The following is a 13,819-nucleotide window of genomic DNA, read 5'->3' as shown; positions in this document are numbered from 1 at the left end:
CCCGCTATTTTTATCAGCCTGTCCTTGATGTATGACTTCGTGAAAATCACAAAGAACATCGTGACCAATTTCCCAGAGAGAGAGGATGTGAGTTGTGTGGTTGTGTGCTGTTTATATGCGGCTGCAGCCAAGTACGTTACATCTTGCCTCCGAGGTGGTTTCACTGTGCATTCCATTCCCTCTCTTCTCTTGGCTGTCTGCTTATAGCGTTCGAGTGTCACGTGACCGTTGAACCGAGGCGAACGTTCACTGAAGTATAAATGCAACACCATGAGCGACACTTTCTTTTTCGTCTGCGACCATGTGCTGAGCGACACTTGCTAATATGTATAAATTAAGCTTAAGGCGCCGCTATGTTGGTTCCAGTCACAGGTTAGGGTTTCAGCATTGTAAGGTGTTTGTTTGCTACAGGCAGTCTTTACCTGGCAGCATTTCATTGTTGGAGCTGATCATCTGAAGCCAGGGGGAGCTGTAAGTAGGCTTGAACCACATCACAGGTGATGAATGGATCATAGAGAGAGAGCGGTGCTGTGAGTGTGACAGTACTGCAGTATCTATCTATCTACCTTCCTCCCCTCCCCCCTCTCTCCTTGTGACTCAGTAGCTAGTTGAGAGTGCTTAGTGAAGCAAAAACATATGGCAGGCATACCGGCATGCTATGCAGTGCACTATGCAGGCATCACATCATAATGCGGGCAGGACTATTGGGGGAAGAAATGCAGGGATGTCCTGTCCTCCAGGTCCAAAATTACTTTTCTGCTGATTATTAAGGAATTCTGTATGCACAGAAACGGAGACTTATGCATTGCATAGTTTCTTCTGCTAGAGAAAGGCCACTACTTGAAGTAAAAATTGTATGATTGATTCACTCTCCCTCTCCGGATTTGTTGGCTCTTATCGGCTAGCCTGTGTTATGTTTGCCACTTCCTTTGAAGAGTGATAGCTGCTATTTAAGAGCAGAGAAATGTTGACGGCCACAGATGGTGAACTGCGTGAACTGCAGAGAAGCACTCACAGTGCTAGTTTCAGCTATTGAAGCTGAAAACACCCACATGGGCATTATAGTTGATGGAATGATTTATGTTGTTTTGCATAGTCCAACTTTGTTGTCTAAAGCTTCTGGCATACTCTTCGCGCACTCTGCGCGGGCCAAAACAGAACATACTCAGTGCGCAGCTCCAGGCTCCAGGCAGTCTGAATGAAATTGAATGTAACGTTCCCAATTCTATGTATTAAATTATAAAAAACGACCCCTCCACATTTGGGAAGGCTAAGCCACACAACTAGTTCGTTATAATCGAACAGCATGCTTTGAAGGCGACTTTACGACGGTGAGGACTCAATCACAGCAGATATCCGCTGATAGCCTACCACGGAGATCTCACAGGCAACAGGCAGCAAAACCGACGCGCTGATAGAAAAATCTCCATGGACGCGCCGCGCTGCGCTCAGCCCTCGCCCCCCGACACGCCCCGTGCGATGTCGTCATAATCGCCGTGCGCCCTATGCGCTTGGCTGGGCGCGAAGAGTATGCCAGAAGCTTTAATCTCTTGTGGTAAATTGTTCCCAACACTCCACTGGACATGGCTGTACTGGTGAAACATCAAGCTGGGAACACACTACACGACTCAACACACTGTTAGAACATGGCTGTACTGGTGAAACATCAAGCTGGGAACACACTACACGACTCAACACACTGTTAGAACATGGCTGTACTGGTGAAACATCAAGCTGGGAACACACTACACGACTCAACACACTGTTAGAACATGGCTGTACTGGTGAAACATCAAGCTGGGAACACACTACACGACTCAACACACTGTTAGAACATGGCTGTACTGGTGAAACATCAAGCTGGGAACACACTACACGACTCAACACACTGTTAGAACATGGCTGTACTGGTGAAACATCAAGCTGGGAACACACTACACGACTCAACACACTGTTAGAAGATTGGACATCACATCATGTAGATGGACACCCACTTGACAACATGGTGGATTAGGAGGAGGTCACACACTACCAACATCACTCATACCCCCAGTCTCACAAAAACATGACATCTAGCACTCCTGTAACACAGTGGAGCATTTTCTTTCAAGTTTCCTGTATGTTTTGCCACCTTTTGTGCTCAATTCTCATTGGCTGTTGCTATTGAGCATTCAAGTTTGAGTTGTTGACCAGCTCACACTGCAGGACTACATCAAGACTTGTCCATTTTCAAGTTCTAAATGTCAAATATGTTTTGAAATAATTTTGATCATCCCAAAGGGACCAGGGAACAAAAGAGTAAAGTCTTTAACCCTCATACACTATACAAAGTCTTGAAATTTGGAAAATGCTTGATTTTAACCATCATGTTTTCAAGGTTAGGAATAGGAAATATGCTTGAATTTGAATATACTCCTTGAAAATTGCTTGATTTTGAACATAATCTGGCGTTTCATCTAGACAATCACTGACTAAAAGCAAAAATCTTTTAATATCTGAAATTAGACGATCCCGTCATCATATTTATTGTCTCCTGGCAACTCTCACAAGACACGGAGGAGACAGCGGAGTGGACCGGAGCTGGATTGAGTGACATGGGCTCTGAAATGAAAAGGACCGTTTTCCTGTTCTGCTCTGCTCCATTCTGCATCATGAGGTCGACCATCTGCTACACTCTGAAACTGCTTGAATTTTACTGTTAAAAAGCTGTAGGAACCCTGACTATAAGATGATCTGTGTCAACCTTTCATTGCAACATAGTAGCGCAGACTCGCTTGGTCGAGCTTGGAAATCAGTTATAATTAGGGGTGTCACGGTACATGTATTCGTCCCGTGAGTTTACGGTACGACCCTCACGATACCTCGTTTCACGGTACATGAAACGACACGACGAATACGTCAAATCCAGAAGCACCTAAACGCTGTTTGAACGGCATTGAATTGAATTGAATTAAAACGCCACAGAAGAAGACACACCAAAACAACACAAGGGCCATAGAAATCCGCGTTCACAGAATGGGACGTTTTGTGGCGATAAGCTGTTTTGCAAATTCTGTCAACATCAAGCCAATGAGGTAAGCTTGCCAATGTAACGTTACGTAGCCGCGACAAAGTCCTTTATAGTTGCGCGTTGCGGCTAAACGTTACACTGACAAAGCTGTTAACTTGTAAACAAGCAACATACATCGCGTGGGATGAGTGATGCGGTCAAGCAGACATCTGCGGATGCAGACAGGCAAGCTGCGGTGAGGAAGAGGCGATGACTCCTTGTCATGTTCCAATAATCCATTAGATGACCGAACGTAATCATATTATGCTAAACAAAACTCACATCCAATAACGTTAAGGCGCTGACAGGGTTCTTTCCCGTACTTACTGGGAAAGTGAAACCCACCCCGTTGTCTGTCAGACAGTGGGGGTATCTTTCAACAGGGTTTAGAAGTTTTTCTTCTTCTGCCGTTTTATTCTTCTTCTGAACATGTAGGTATTTTGACGTTGACTAAAGAAACACTGCCGCCTAGTGGCCGCTTTTAGATAGGATTCCAAATTAGTGCTTACATCAAACGCAAATGCTACATAAAACAAATACAACAGGGGGAGGGGTTGGTGGGAGTATTAGGCTACTCCACACATGCGCTCTGTTTACAAACTTGTGTACAATAAAGATTTGAAGTGGGGGGAAATGCCTTTGCCCTGTCAAACAGCTGGAATACAGACATCTGAGAGGGAGGCGCACCCCACACTTTGAAAATCACTGCTCTAGAGTAAAAACCTTTTTGTGTGGATTGCCTAGATCTTATTAAATAGTGGACATTTATTCATTCCCACATATTAGACACTATTTCTGATGGTAAAAATAGCGTAAAAAGCAGAATTCAGACATATTCAAAGGGAAAAAAACAGAATTTGGGATTTGTTGCTTTTTTTCCCCATTTTCGTACCGTGCCGTATTCGTACCGAACCGTGACCCCAAAACCGAGGTACGTACCGAACCGTGACTTTTGTGTACCGTGACACCCCTAGTTATAATGGCCAAATTGTGGCAGTAATCGCCCTGAAAGTCATGTAGTGTGTCCCCAGTCATAAGGACATTCACACCAGTATTCCAGTGAGTATACAGGTCAAATTGCAAACAGTGCCAGACAGTAATACACTTCTGTGCTACAGGCTACCACACAAATGAGGGTCCCTTATGTAATCCATGTGATAGGATACTGTGGACAGTCACCAGGGAAAGCCTGTGTATGTGCTCTTCTGCCCACATGGAGCTCACTGGTGGACAGGACAGTGCACTGACTCCTCCTCAGCCTTCAGCCCTGCTGACATTTGCAAGTGTGATCCCTGTGTGATCATGTGATCCCTGTGTGATCATGTGATCCCTGTGTGATCACAGAATGAAGGAATTGATTTGAGGCTTGTGGACTAGTCTAGTACTGATTTGCTTATCAAATGATGACGGTCGGTGACTTTTAAATGTCAGCTCCTCAGACGTCTGTTTCTGCTTACGCTTAGTACAGTGACTATTATTTGTGTAGAAAACCCTGAAAACCCTCTCCCGTTTGATGTTGTTTTCAGACGGTCTGTAATTTATTTTGTGTAGTTATGATTCTGATGAACATATAGGTATATAAAGTACACTCGGTGTGGCAATACAACAAAGGATTAATGAACAATTATGCTATTTTATAAAATAACCTACTTTTGGTTTCTGTGGGCATGCTCTCTGTGTGTGTGTGTGTGTGTGTGTGTGTGTGTGTGTGTGTGTGTGTGTGTCATGGCGGAGCATGGCGGCGGCAGGTGAAGGAACGCAGCACAATTTAAACATCTAAGCTACACACCCGTCGTGACTGCCGTCGTTAATGCAGTAGATGCAAAATGATGCTGTGGAGTGTAGTTTGGACAATGTGCCTGGTCGCTACGATCCGTGATGCATTATTGTGGTTGCCAACTAGGCACTTTTGTAACTAACTGTCTCCCAGCATCTGACTGCATTATTAGTGTTTATGTCCTTTGTACTCTGTATTTATGTGGACATAAATAAATCATTTAAATACGCTGCACACTGCACACATTTTCCTCCCGCCAGAAAAATATTTTGTTGTGCCAAAGTACATAATCATTAAAGCATCGATATTTGGGACAGTATCATTTGCTCATTGCACAGCTCCAAGTAAGAACAATATTATAGATATATCAGTACACCTTTAAAACAAAGTTATTGGTTTCTTCCTCTATATCAAGTATGTCTCTTTCCCTGATATGGTTCTGACATGCAACGATAAATTATTCATTCACCCAAATGGGAAGTGAAATCGTTAGTAGTACCGTTCAATACTATGAGTATCACTTGTATGTTGTAAGGTTTCAGAAAGTGTTTTAATTTAGTGCTGACATGAAATGTAGTTTGTAGTCTGTGTGCTCTTTGATGGCTTTTTCACTAGTCATGTCACCAAATGATTTGTTCCTCAAAGCACTAGGCAACCTATTCACCTTATTCAGAAGAGACCGTCTGGCTTGAGAGACTAACAAGAAGTGTAAATACAATCAGAGGTTCTGATTGTATTTACACGTCCTGTGACTCATAAACCTAGTCTGACACATAATATAAGTCAAACTAGGTTTGACCAATTGAGTCAGACTAGTTTGAGTAGGTAAAACAGACAGCGTTTTGAACAGGAAGTCACGATACAATGGCACAAGTGGGCGGGGCTGCATAAAGTGAATTAACTAAGCAAATTAAATGTTTTTCATTAAGTAAGACTACCTTGTTTTTCAGAAAAGTTCCATTGTGTCACACTACATTTACAAGAAAACATAGGTTTTTGTCATTTTCTTAGTCTCTTCCATAAAGTAATGTAATTTAGATGCTACCTCAGTCATCTTGGGCATATTTCAAGCAGCGTTGCATTTTGGGTTCTAGCCTCACCCCGCTGAAGCCACGCTGAAGCCACGCAGTTTCATTTCGGCCTCCTTGTTAAGGTGAGACCGTTCACACCAGCCCCACGCCACGCTGAAGCTGCGCTGAAGCTGTGCTGAAGCGATAGTTCAGGCTTCTGTTCTATTTTTCAAGCGTGCAGCATGACAGCATGCTGAACCTGAGCTGCCAGGCATGAATTGTGTGACCGGTTTAGCGTGACACTCAACTTCTGTTCAGCGCAGCTTCAGCATAGCGCCCGGTGTGAACCAAGGCTTAGGCGTTGCCCTAGGGCCTAGGTCATTTGTTGGACCATGCATGATGTCTACCTACAGCCACCAGCTTCTGTCAGTTATCCAGGAAACGTTCTGTGTCCGGGGCCTTGAAGTGCTAACCTGATAGCAGCGCTACTTGATAGATGGCTCTGCCCAAGAGTGATGACAGCGGTAGCCTATGTGACTGACACCATGGCTATGACCATTACTCACTCTTTCCTCGTTGTTAGTTCTCTCCCACCTACCCCCTTTCTACCTACCTTTTCTGTTCAAATGGAGTGGATATCAGACGAGTGCTAAAACTACATGTCACAAGCGCAAACGCTGCCAAGGTACTGTAAAAAAAAGTATTTTTGTTTTTATTCTACTACAGTAGATCTGCTAGACTATGCCCTCTCTCCTTGTAGATCTTAGCTCTCTGTGGAACTAGATCTTCCCTTCTCTTGTGGCTCATACCTATGAGCACAGCTCAAGTAGAACTAGACCTGGGCTCAGTTAGAAATGGTTGTATAAAAATGGATCTAGGCTGCTATACCCACTTCTCCATTACAGCCTAAACTGGGCCTAGTCGCTAGAACTTCTCCCTCTGTGCTGTGACGCAGAGTTGAGCACTAATGCTACTGCTTTTTGAGGAAACCTGCACATCTTACCCTCATCTATTTGCTAGGCTAGTGAGTGGATAACATGGCTCACTCGATAGAGACTACCCACAAGGGCCAGTCAGGCCGTTGAAAAACAGTAAAATAGTCCACAGGCTAGATAATGCTCCCAGGAACATTATCTAGTGTACCCCATGAACTCCCAGTTAGTCAGTTGGCCTATAGACACCCTGAAACCAATGGATCTGGGCTAAATAAACTGGTCCTCAAAAAAGCTTCCTTTACCCCCCGTTTATCTGTCCAACCCTGTCTCTCTCTCCTCTTCTCTTCTCTTCCTTCTTCCTCTCTCCTCTCTGGCAGTATGACCACATCTTTAATGAACTGCTATCACCAGCTCCCGCTCTAAGGCTAATGAAGTGAACAAAGCTCTCTGTTGAGAGAGGCAAGCAGAAGCGGTGAGCTGAACAGAGGAGCCATTGAGGCCCTGTAGCATAGCGCCTTAGCGTGTTGCGCTGTGTAGAATCATTCTCTTTGAGGTTGAGCGCTGCCCTGATTCTGGGTGCATTCAACCCCATCAAAAGTGCTGAATAGAGAGGTCATAGTAAATCCAAGGGTCTGTTGACCTAAAACCTAGTATCCAAATCAGAGACCCCTACATAAGCCTGCATATGGATTCCCTTGCATTATCCCATATCCACATTGTGGTGGTCTTACAAGATGTAGTAGTACCAGTAGTACAGTTATAACATGGTCACACTAGTAAACTGCCTTATCTGCCCCAACTTCCTCTTTCTCTCATTCCCCTTTTTAACCCCCCTCTGTCCCTCTGTTATTCTCCGGGGCAGTGTTGAAAAACTCTGAACCTCTTGTGGTGGACTGCCAGATCCTCTGCACACTTTGATTTCTCCATCCCCACCCCACCAGCCTTCCCCCTCATTTCACTGCTCTAGTTTGCACTGCCTTTCATTGTAAAACAGGAAGTGTCATTGTACCACCCCTTAGCACCATTCCATCTTATACTGGCTACATATTCCCCAATCTGTATCAGCTAGCTTACATTCAGTATAGAGAGCTGGCTAACTGGAAAAGTTGCAGTTATGTCTTATTCTGATTGGTTTCAAAGACCTCCTGTTTTACAGTGGACTCGAGAATACAGGTATAGCTCAACAGTCTGAAGTGGCTTCATCCGTGTCCACATCACTTTTCCTTGTATGACATGTACAGGTCACATGTCATCTTGCTTTTCTCCTGTGTCTTCACTTGTGAGTGCATATGAAGGAGAGTACGGTAGATGAGGAAAGGAGGCCACTTTAAACTGATTGAGATTCATCCCTAACTAGATGTTAAGCATGTGTTTCTTTTGCTCCTAATTGGTTTCCTTTGAGGATCTGCAGTGATAAATGAAAACGTGTGGCTGAGGATTCTGCAAAGGCTACCAAAACTTCCCCTCAGGTTATCCAGTGTATTTGAATTCAATGGACATCAACTGTATTGTATTATCTGTCTGGGGAGGGTAGTCCCAAATCCTAAATCATTCCAAGTGTCCTTTCCTCTCTCCCCCTACCAAAGTGGAATAGTGCCATTCACTCCACCAGTTCCATTCCTTGTGACAAACTCATTCACTTTTCCATTGGTTGGCCTCAGAGGGGAGAGCAGGTTTGAGTGGAGAAGCAGGAACTACAGCTCCCACAATTGGCCTGATGGGGCCACAGAGGCCCAGCGTGTGACAGGCTGCACACCATGAGGGTTTTGTCTCATTCTGTTGCTATGCCTCCTGTTTTGTTCATATCACCGGGGGACAGGAAGTGAGACCGCTGAACTTCAAAGGAAATTGCTTGCTATACCCCTTGCTCATTTCTGCCCTACATGCCTGGTTAAAGAGTATGTTAGGCGGGCATGTCTGATGCACAGGCGTGACACTTGTAGGAAGTGATTCCCTGGCCACTCCCTCCCTCCGTCTATGAAAGGCACATATATGCAGATATATGCAGATGACACATTCAGAGGCTCTCTGCATTCACAGTGTGCTTTTTGAAGCACAAAAAATAATTACAATATGCCATTTTCTCTCCTTTTTTTTTTATTTTTTTTTATTTAACCTTTATTTAACCAGGAAAATCCCATTGAGATTAAGAACCTCTTTTTCAAGGGAGACCTGGCCAAGATAGGCAGCAGCAAGTACAAAAGTTACAGTTACAAAAATTTCACAGATAAAACAAACAACATAACTCCTATTTACCTGTATATTGCCCACTCTCCCTCCAAGTTCTCTGCCCTGTTCTGTAGGGTTTTTAATTCCCCCGACTGGTTCTGAGCAGCACAAAAAACCATGACTATGCACTGGAACAACGCCAAAGTCTTCCACCCACCTCATCCAGAGGAACTCTGCTGTGCAGGCCATCTAAAGGACAAGCTGCAGGGACACAAATCGCTCACTCAAGTCAACCACTTTCATTTATCGCTCTTGCCTTTTGTAGCGAATAGGGTGTTCCTCTCTAGCCATACCTCTGCTCTTACTTGCCCGTAGTGACTGCATCTCAAATTGACACATCAAGAAAAAAGAAAGCTACACAAAATTTGAAGTGAAAATTAATTTACATGACATCACATATCTCAAATGCAGAACTGTCTATAATCCATCCCAGAATGATGATACCCAAGCAGGATGGACAAGCAAGAGCTGAAATATGCAGACATCCTGTGTGATGATGATGTGTGTTTGCAGATCAATGCTCTGGACTGCATTTGATTGAGCTGTTTGACTAGGTTGATGCTAGACTTGCTTTTTGTATTGCGTAAGATGTTGACACCTGACCTGAGTACAGTTCTACTGATGTGGTCAATCTCTCTCTCCCTTTACTCGTGGTTTCTCCTTTCTGCCCCTGATGTCCAAACATTTTTAATCACTCCGGGTGGTTTTCACTCTGTTTCACGTTTTTCCTTTTCCCGATTTTCCCTTCTCTCTGTCAAACGCTCATCACCACCTGCCAATGTCTTCCACTCTTTCCTCTGTATCCATTCATTCGTTCACTCCTCTGTCACTGCCCCCTCCTGCAGCCACCCACAGTCTGAAGTTGAGTCGAACCCACGTGGACTGGCACAGTGTGGATGAGGTCTATCTCTACAGCGATGCCACCACTTCCAAAATTGCACGCACCGTCACCCAGAAACTGGGATTCTCCAAAGGTCAGTCATTACCTACTGTCATCTTCTTCAGTATATATGATATACAATATAATATCAAGTTAGCCTGCTCTGATATCCAATTAGATAAATGGATATGATAAGGTGGATATACAATTTTTGATAGCAAATTTGTGGTTATACATGTATCAGTACTTCATTATTTTCCAATCTACTGTCAGAACAGTATACATTTTGAATGCTCTTCTCCAGTAATTGATTGAACATGACTGTCACTGTATACAGTCCAATCTGTGAATTGGATTAGCCCAGGAAAACACACCCCATCCATCTGGCATTTTCAGGCTAGGCTCAATCAAATGGCCAAAAGTACTGTAAAAGAGTTGAAACCCAAGTCTGATAGTTTGATCTATATGGATCACTCCAATCTGATCTGTAATCTCCCGTCTTCACAGCACATTTTCAACCCCAGTTTACATATGAAGAGGAGAATCTGGCATTGCTTATCTCAATCTCCCCTGGCACACAAATGCAGCTGATGACTGGACTGGACCGTAATTTCTAAATAAGGTTGTGTGGTGTCGGCACAGTACAGTTGCTACCTACCACACAGTCGTATTAGCCACAATCACAGTGGGAGTCCTTGTCTTACCTACTGGCCCCTTTGGACTCAGAACAGCATGTTACTTTAACACTGGCACGGATATATTTATAGCCTACTGTACATCGCTATTTTCTTTAGCCTACAGAGAAGACATATGTTTAGTCTGCACCTAGACAGGCTTATAATGATGAAATGACAGTATTGTACAGACAAAGTTAGAATGATCCACTCAATCCTGGCTTCTCTCCTCTCCCAGCCTCCAGCAGTGGTACACGGCTCCATCGCGGCTATGTGGAGGAGGCCTCCCTGGAGGACCGGCCCCCTCAGACTACACACATTGTCTTTGTGGTCCATGGCATTGGGCAGAAGATGGACACTGGGCGCATCATTAAAAACACTGGAATGTGAGTGGCAGCGCTTCACAGAGGTTGATGGTTTGAATGAGGATTTGCCTCGATGCATGTTGTCGTCTCCACTTTGCATGTCCATGAGGCCAGAGTCTTTTCACTCCTCCCATCTCTCCCATTAGTGTGTCATGAGGGCTAAAGCAGACTCTCTGTCTCTCTCATCACATGCACACAGCTCGTAATGCTATCTTCTTCCTATCAATATCTAATAAGATTTCTGCCCGCTCACGTGTGTCCCTTTCCCTGCCCTCCTGACCTTCCTCAATACTGCATTTTTGAAATGGTTTTCTACTGATGAACATCAGTAGCCCATCGCAATCCCACTATGGAGACCTGCGACGCCAGACTCCTCGGACGGAAGGGAGAGGAGGCTGGCCAGCGAGACTAATGTAGTCCTGTCTGGCAGGTTCTGCTGATAGCAGATTATTTTGTCTTTTATCACCATGTCCCTGGCCCACATTTACTGTAGGGTATGCATGACTACAACATAACCTAATCACTTTTGCATCAATACACAGAGAATGTGGAATAACTACCGGCTGCTACAGCATTTTGTCAAACTAACTGGAGCCCTTGTCCCACCACGCCCACTACAAATAACGTCTTAAGGCATTTGAATAGAAGTGCCATATGATGGGGGAACCAGGAGGAGTATCACATAGATTTACTAAAATATATGAACATGTTCTGAATGGGCTAGTATGACTCATGTTTTCCTAATCCTTTCTATTTTTTTCTTTCTTTTTCCTACTTAACCATCCACAGCTGATTCTCCTCCCCCACGCCCTCCATGTGCGTCTGTTATGACGTCAGTCTATCAGTTCAAGCGTTTGTAATAATGAATTAAATAATTATCTATTTTAACTTGCAACACTCCACCTGCAGCTTTTGTCTCTCAATCTGCTCTCTCGCCGACTCTCCTTTTCCTCTCCTGCTGTGTTCAGTGTTTTTAATGAACTCTCCCAATAGGCAGTAATTGACTTGTGCAGAAGGGCTAGACACGGTGCTATCTTTAGAAACATCACTGTGTAGAACCCAGGGCTAGACACAGTCCTATCTTTAGAAACATCACTGTGTAGAACCCAGGGCTAGACACAGTCCTATCTTTAGAAACATGACTGTGTAGAACCCAGGGCTAGACACGGTCCTATCTTTAGAAACATGACTGTGTAGAACCCAGGGCTAGACACGGCGCTATCTTTAGAAACATGACTGTGTAGAACCCAGGGCTAGACACAGTCCTATCTTTAGAAACATGACTGTGTAGAACCCAGGGCTAGACACGGTCCTATCTTTAGAAACATGACTGTGTAGAACCCAGGGCTAGGCACGGTGCTATCTTTAGAAACATGACTGTGTAGAACCCAGGGCTAGACACAGTCCTATCTTTAGAAACATGACTGTGTAGAACCCAGGGCTAGACACAGTCCTATCTTTAGAAACATGACTGTGTAGAACCCAGGGCTAGGCACGGTGCTATCTTTAGAAACATGACTGTGTAGAACCCAGGGCTAGACACAGTCCTATCTTTAGAAACATGACTGTGTAGAACCCAGGGCTAGACACAGTCCTATCTTTAGAAACATGACTGTGTAGAACCCAGGGCTAGGCACGGTGCTATCTTTAGAAACATGACTGTGTAGAACCCAGGGCTAGACACGGTCCTATCTTTAGAAACATGACTGTGTAGAACCCAGGGCTAGACACAGTCCTATCTTTAGAAACATGACTGTGTAGAACCCAGGGCTAGACACGGTCCTATCTTTAGAAACATGACTGTGTAGAACCCAGGGCTAGGCACGGTGCTATCTTTAGAAACATCACTGTGTAGAACCCAGGGCTAGACACGGTCCTATCTTTAGAAACATGACTGTGTAGAACCCAGGGCTAGACACGGTCCTATCTTTAGAAACATGACTGTGTAGAACCCAGGCCTAGGCACGGTGCTATCTTTAGAAACATCACTGTGTAGAACCCAGGGCTAGACACGGTGCTATCTTTAGAAACATCACTGTGTAGAACCCAGGGTTAGACACGGTCCTATCTTTAGAAACATGACTGTGTAGAACCCAGGGCTAGACACGGTCCTATCTTTAGAAACATGACTGTGTAGAACCCAGGGCTAGGCACGGTGCTATCTTTAGAAACATCACTGTGTAGAACCCAGGGCTAGACACGGTGCTATCTTTAGAAACATCACTGTGTAGAACCCAGGGTTAGACACGGTCCTATCTTTAGAAACATGACTGTGTAGAACCCAGGGCTAGACACGGTGCTATCTTTAGAAACATGACTGTGTAGAACCCAGGGCTAGACACGGTCCTATCTTTAGAAACATCACTGTGTAGAACCCAGGGTTAGACACGGTGCTATCTTTAGAAACATGACTGTGTAGAACCCAGGGCTAGACACGGTGCTATCTTTAGAAACATGACTGTGTAGAACCCAGGGCTAGACACAGTGCTATCTTTAGAAACATGACTGTAGAACCCAGGGCTAGACACGGTCCTGTCTTTAGAAACATGACTGTGTAGAACCCAGGGCTAGACACGGTCCTATCTTTAGAAACATGACTGTAGAACCCAGGGCTAGACACGGTCCTATCTTTAGAAACATGACTGTGTAGAACCCATGGCTAGACACGGTCCTATCTTTAGAAACATGACTGTGTAGAACCCAGGGCTAGACACGGTCCTATCTTTAGAAACATGACTGTGTAGAACCCAGGGTTAGACACGGTCCTATCTTTAGAAACATGACTGTGTAGAACCCAGGGTTAGACACGGTCCTATCTTTAGAAACATCACTGTGTAGAACCCAGGGCTAGACACGGTCCTATCTTTAGAAACATGACTGTGTAGAACCCAGGGTTAGAC

General features: G+C 44.5%; 1 protein-coding gene across 2 annotated transcripts in view; it reads left to right on the top strand.

Moving 5' to 3' along the window:
• Positions 1-13,819, top strand: part of ddhd1a (DDHD domain containing 1a) — a 54,401-nt gene that overhangs the window by 19,300 nt on the left and 21,282 nt on the right. The window contains exons 3-5 of one of the 2 annotated variants that reach the window (XM_083633970.1): positions 6,420-6,521; positions 9,846-9,974; positions 10,793-10,940. In XM_083633970.1, the coding sequence (XP_083490096.1) occupies positions 6,420-6,521; positions 9,846-9,974; positions 10,793-10,940 (379 nt within the window). The remainder of the gene's footprint in view (positions 1-6,419; positions 6,522-9,845; positions 9,975-10,792; positions 10,941-13,819) is intronic. The other variant, XM_083633971.1, reaches the window with a different exon arrangement.

This window comes from Poromitra crassiceps (assembly GCF_964638095.1).
Source record: "Poromitra crassiceps genome assembly, chromosome: 3".
Classification (NCBI taxonomy): domain Eukaryota; kingdom Metazoa; phylum Chordata; class Actinopteri; order Beryciformes; family Melamphaidae; genus Poromitra; species Poromitra crassiceps.
The sequence above is the reverse complement of the archived record's forward strand: the minus strand, read 5'-3'. Positions and strand labels throughout refer to the sequence as shown.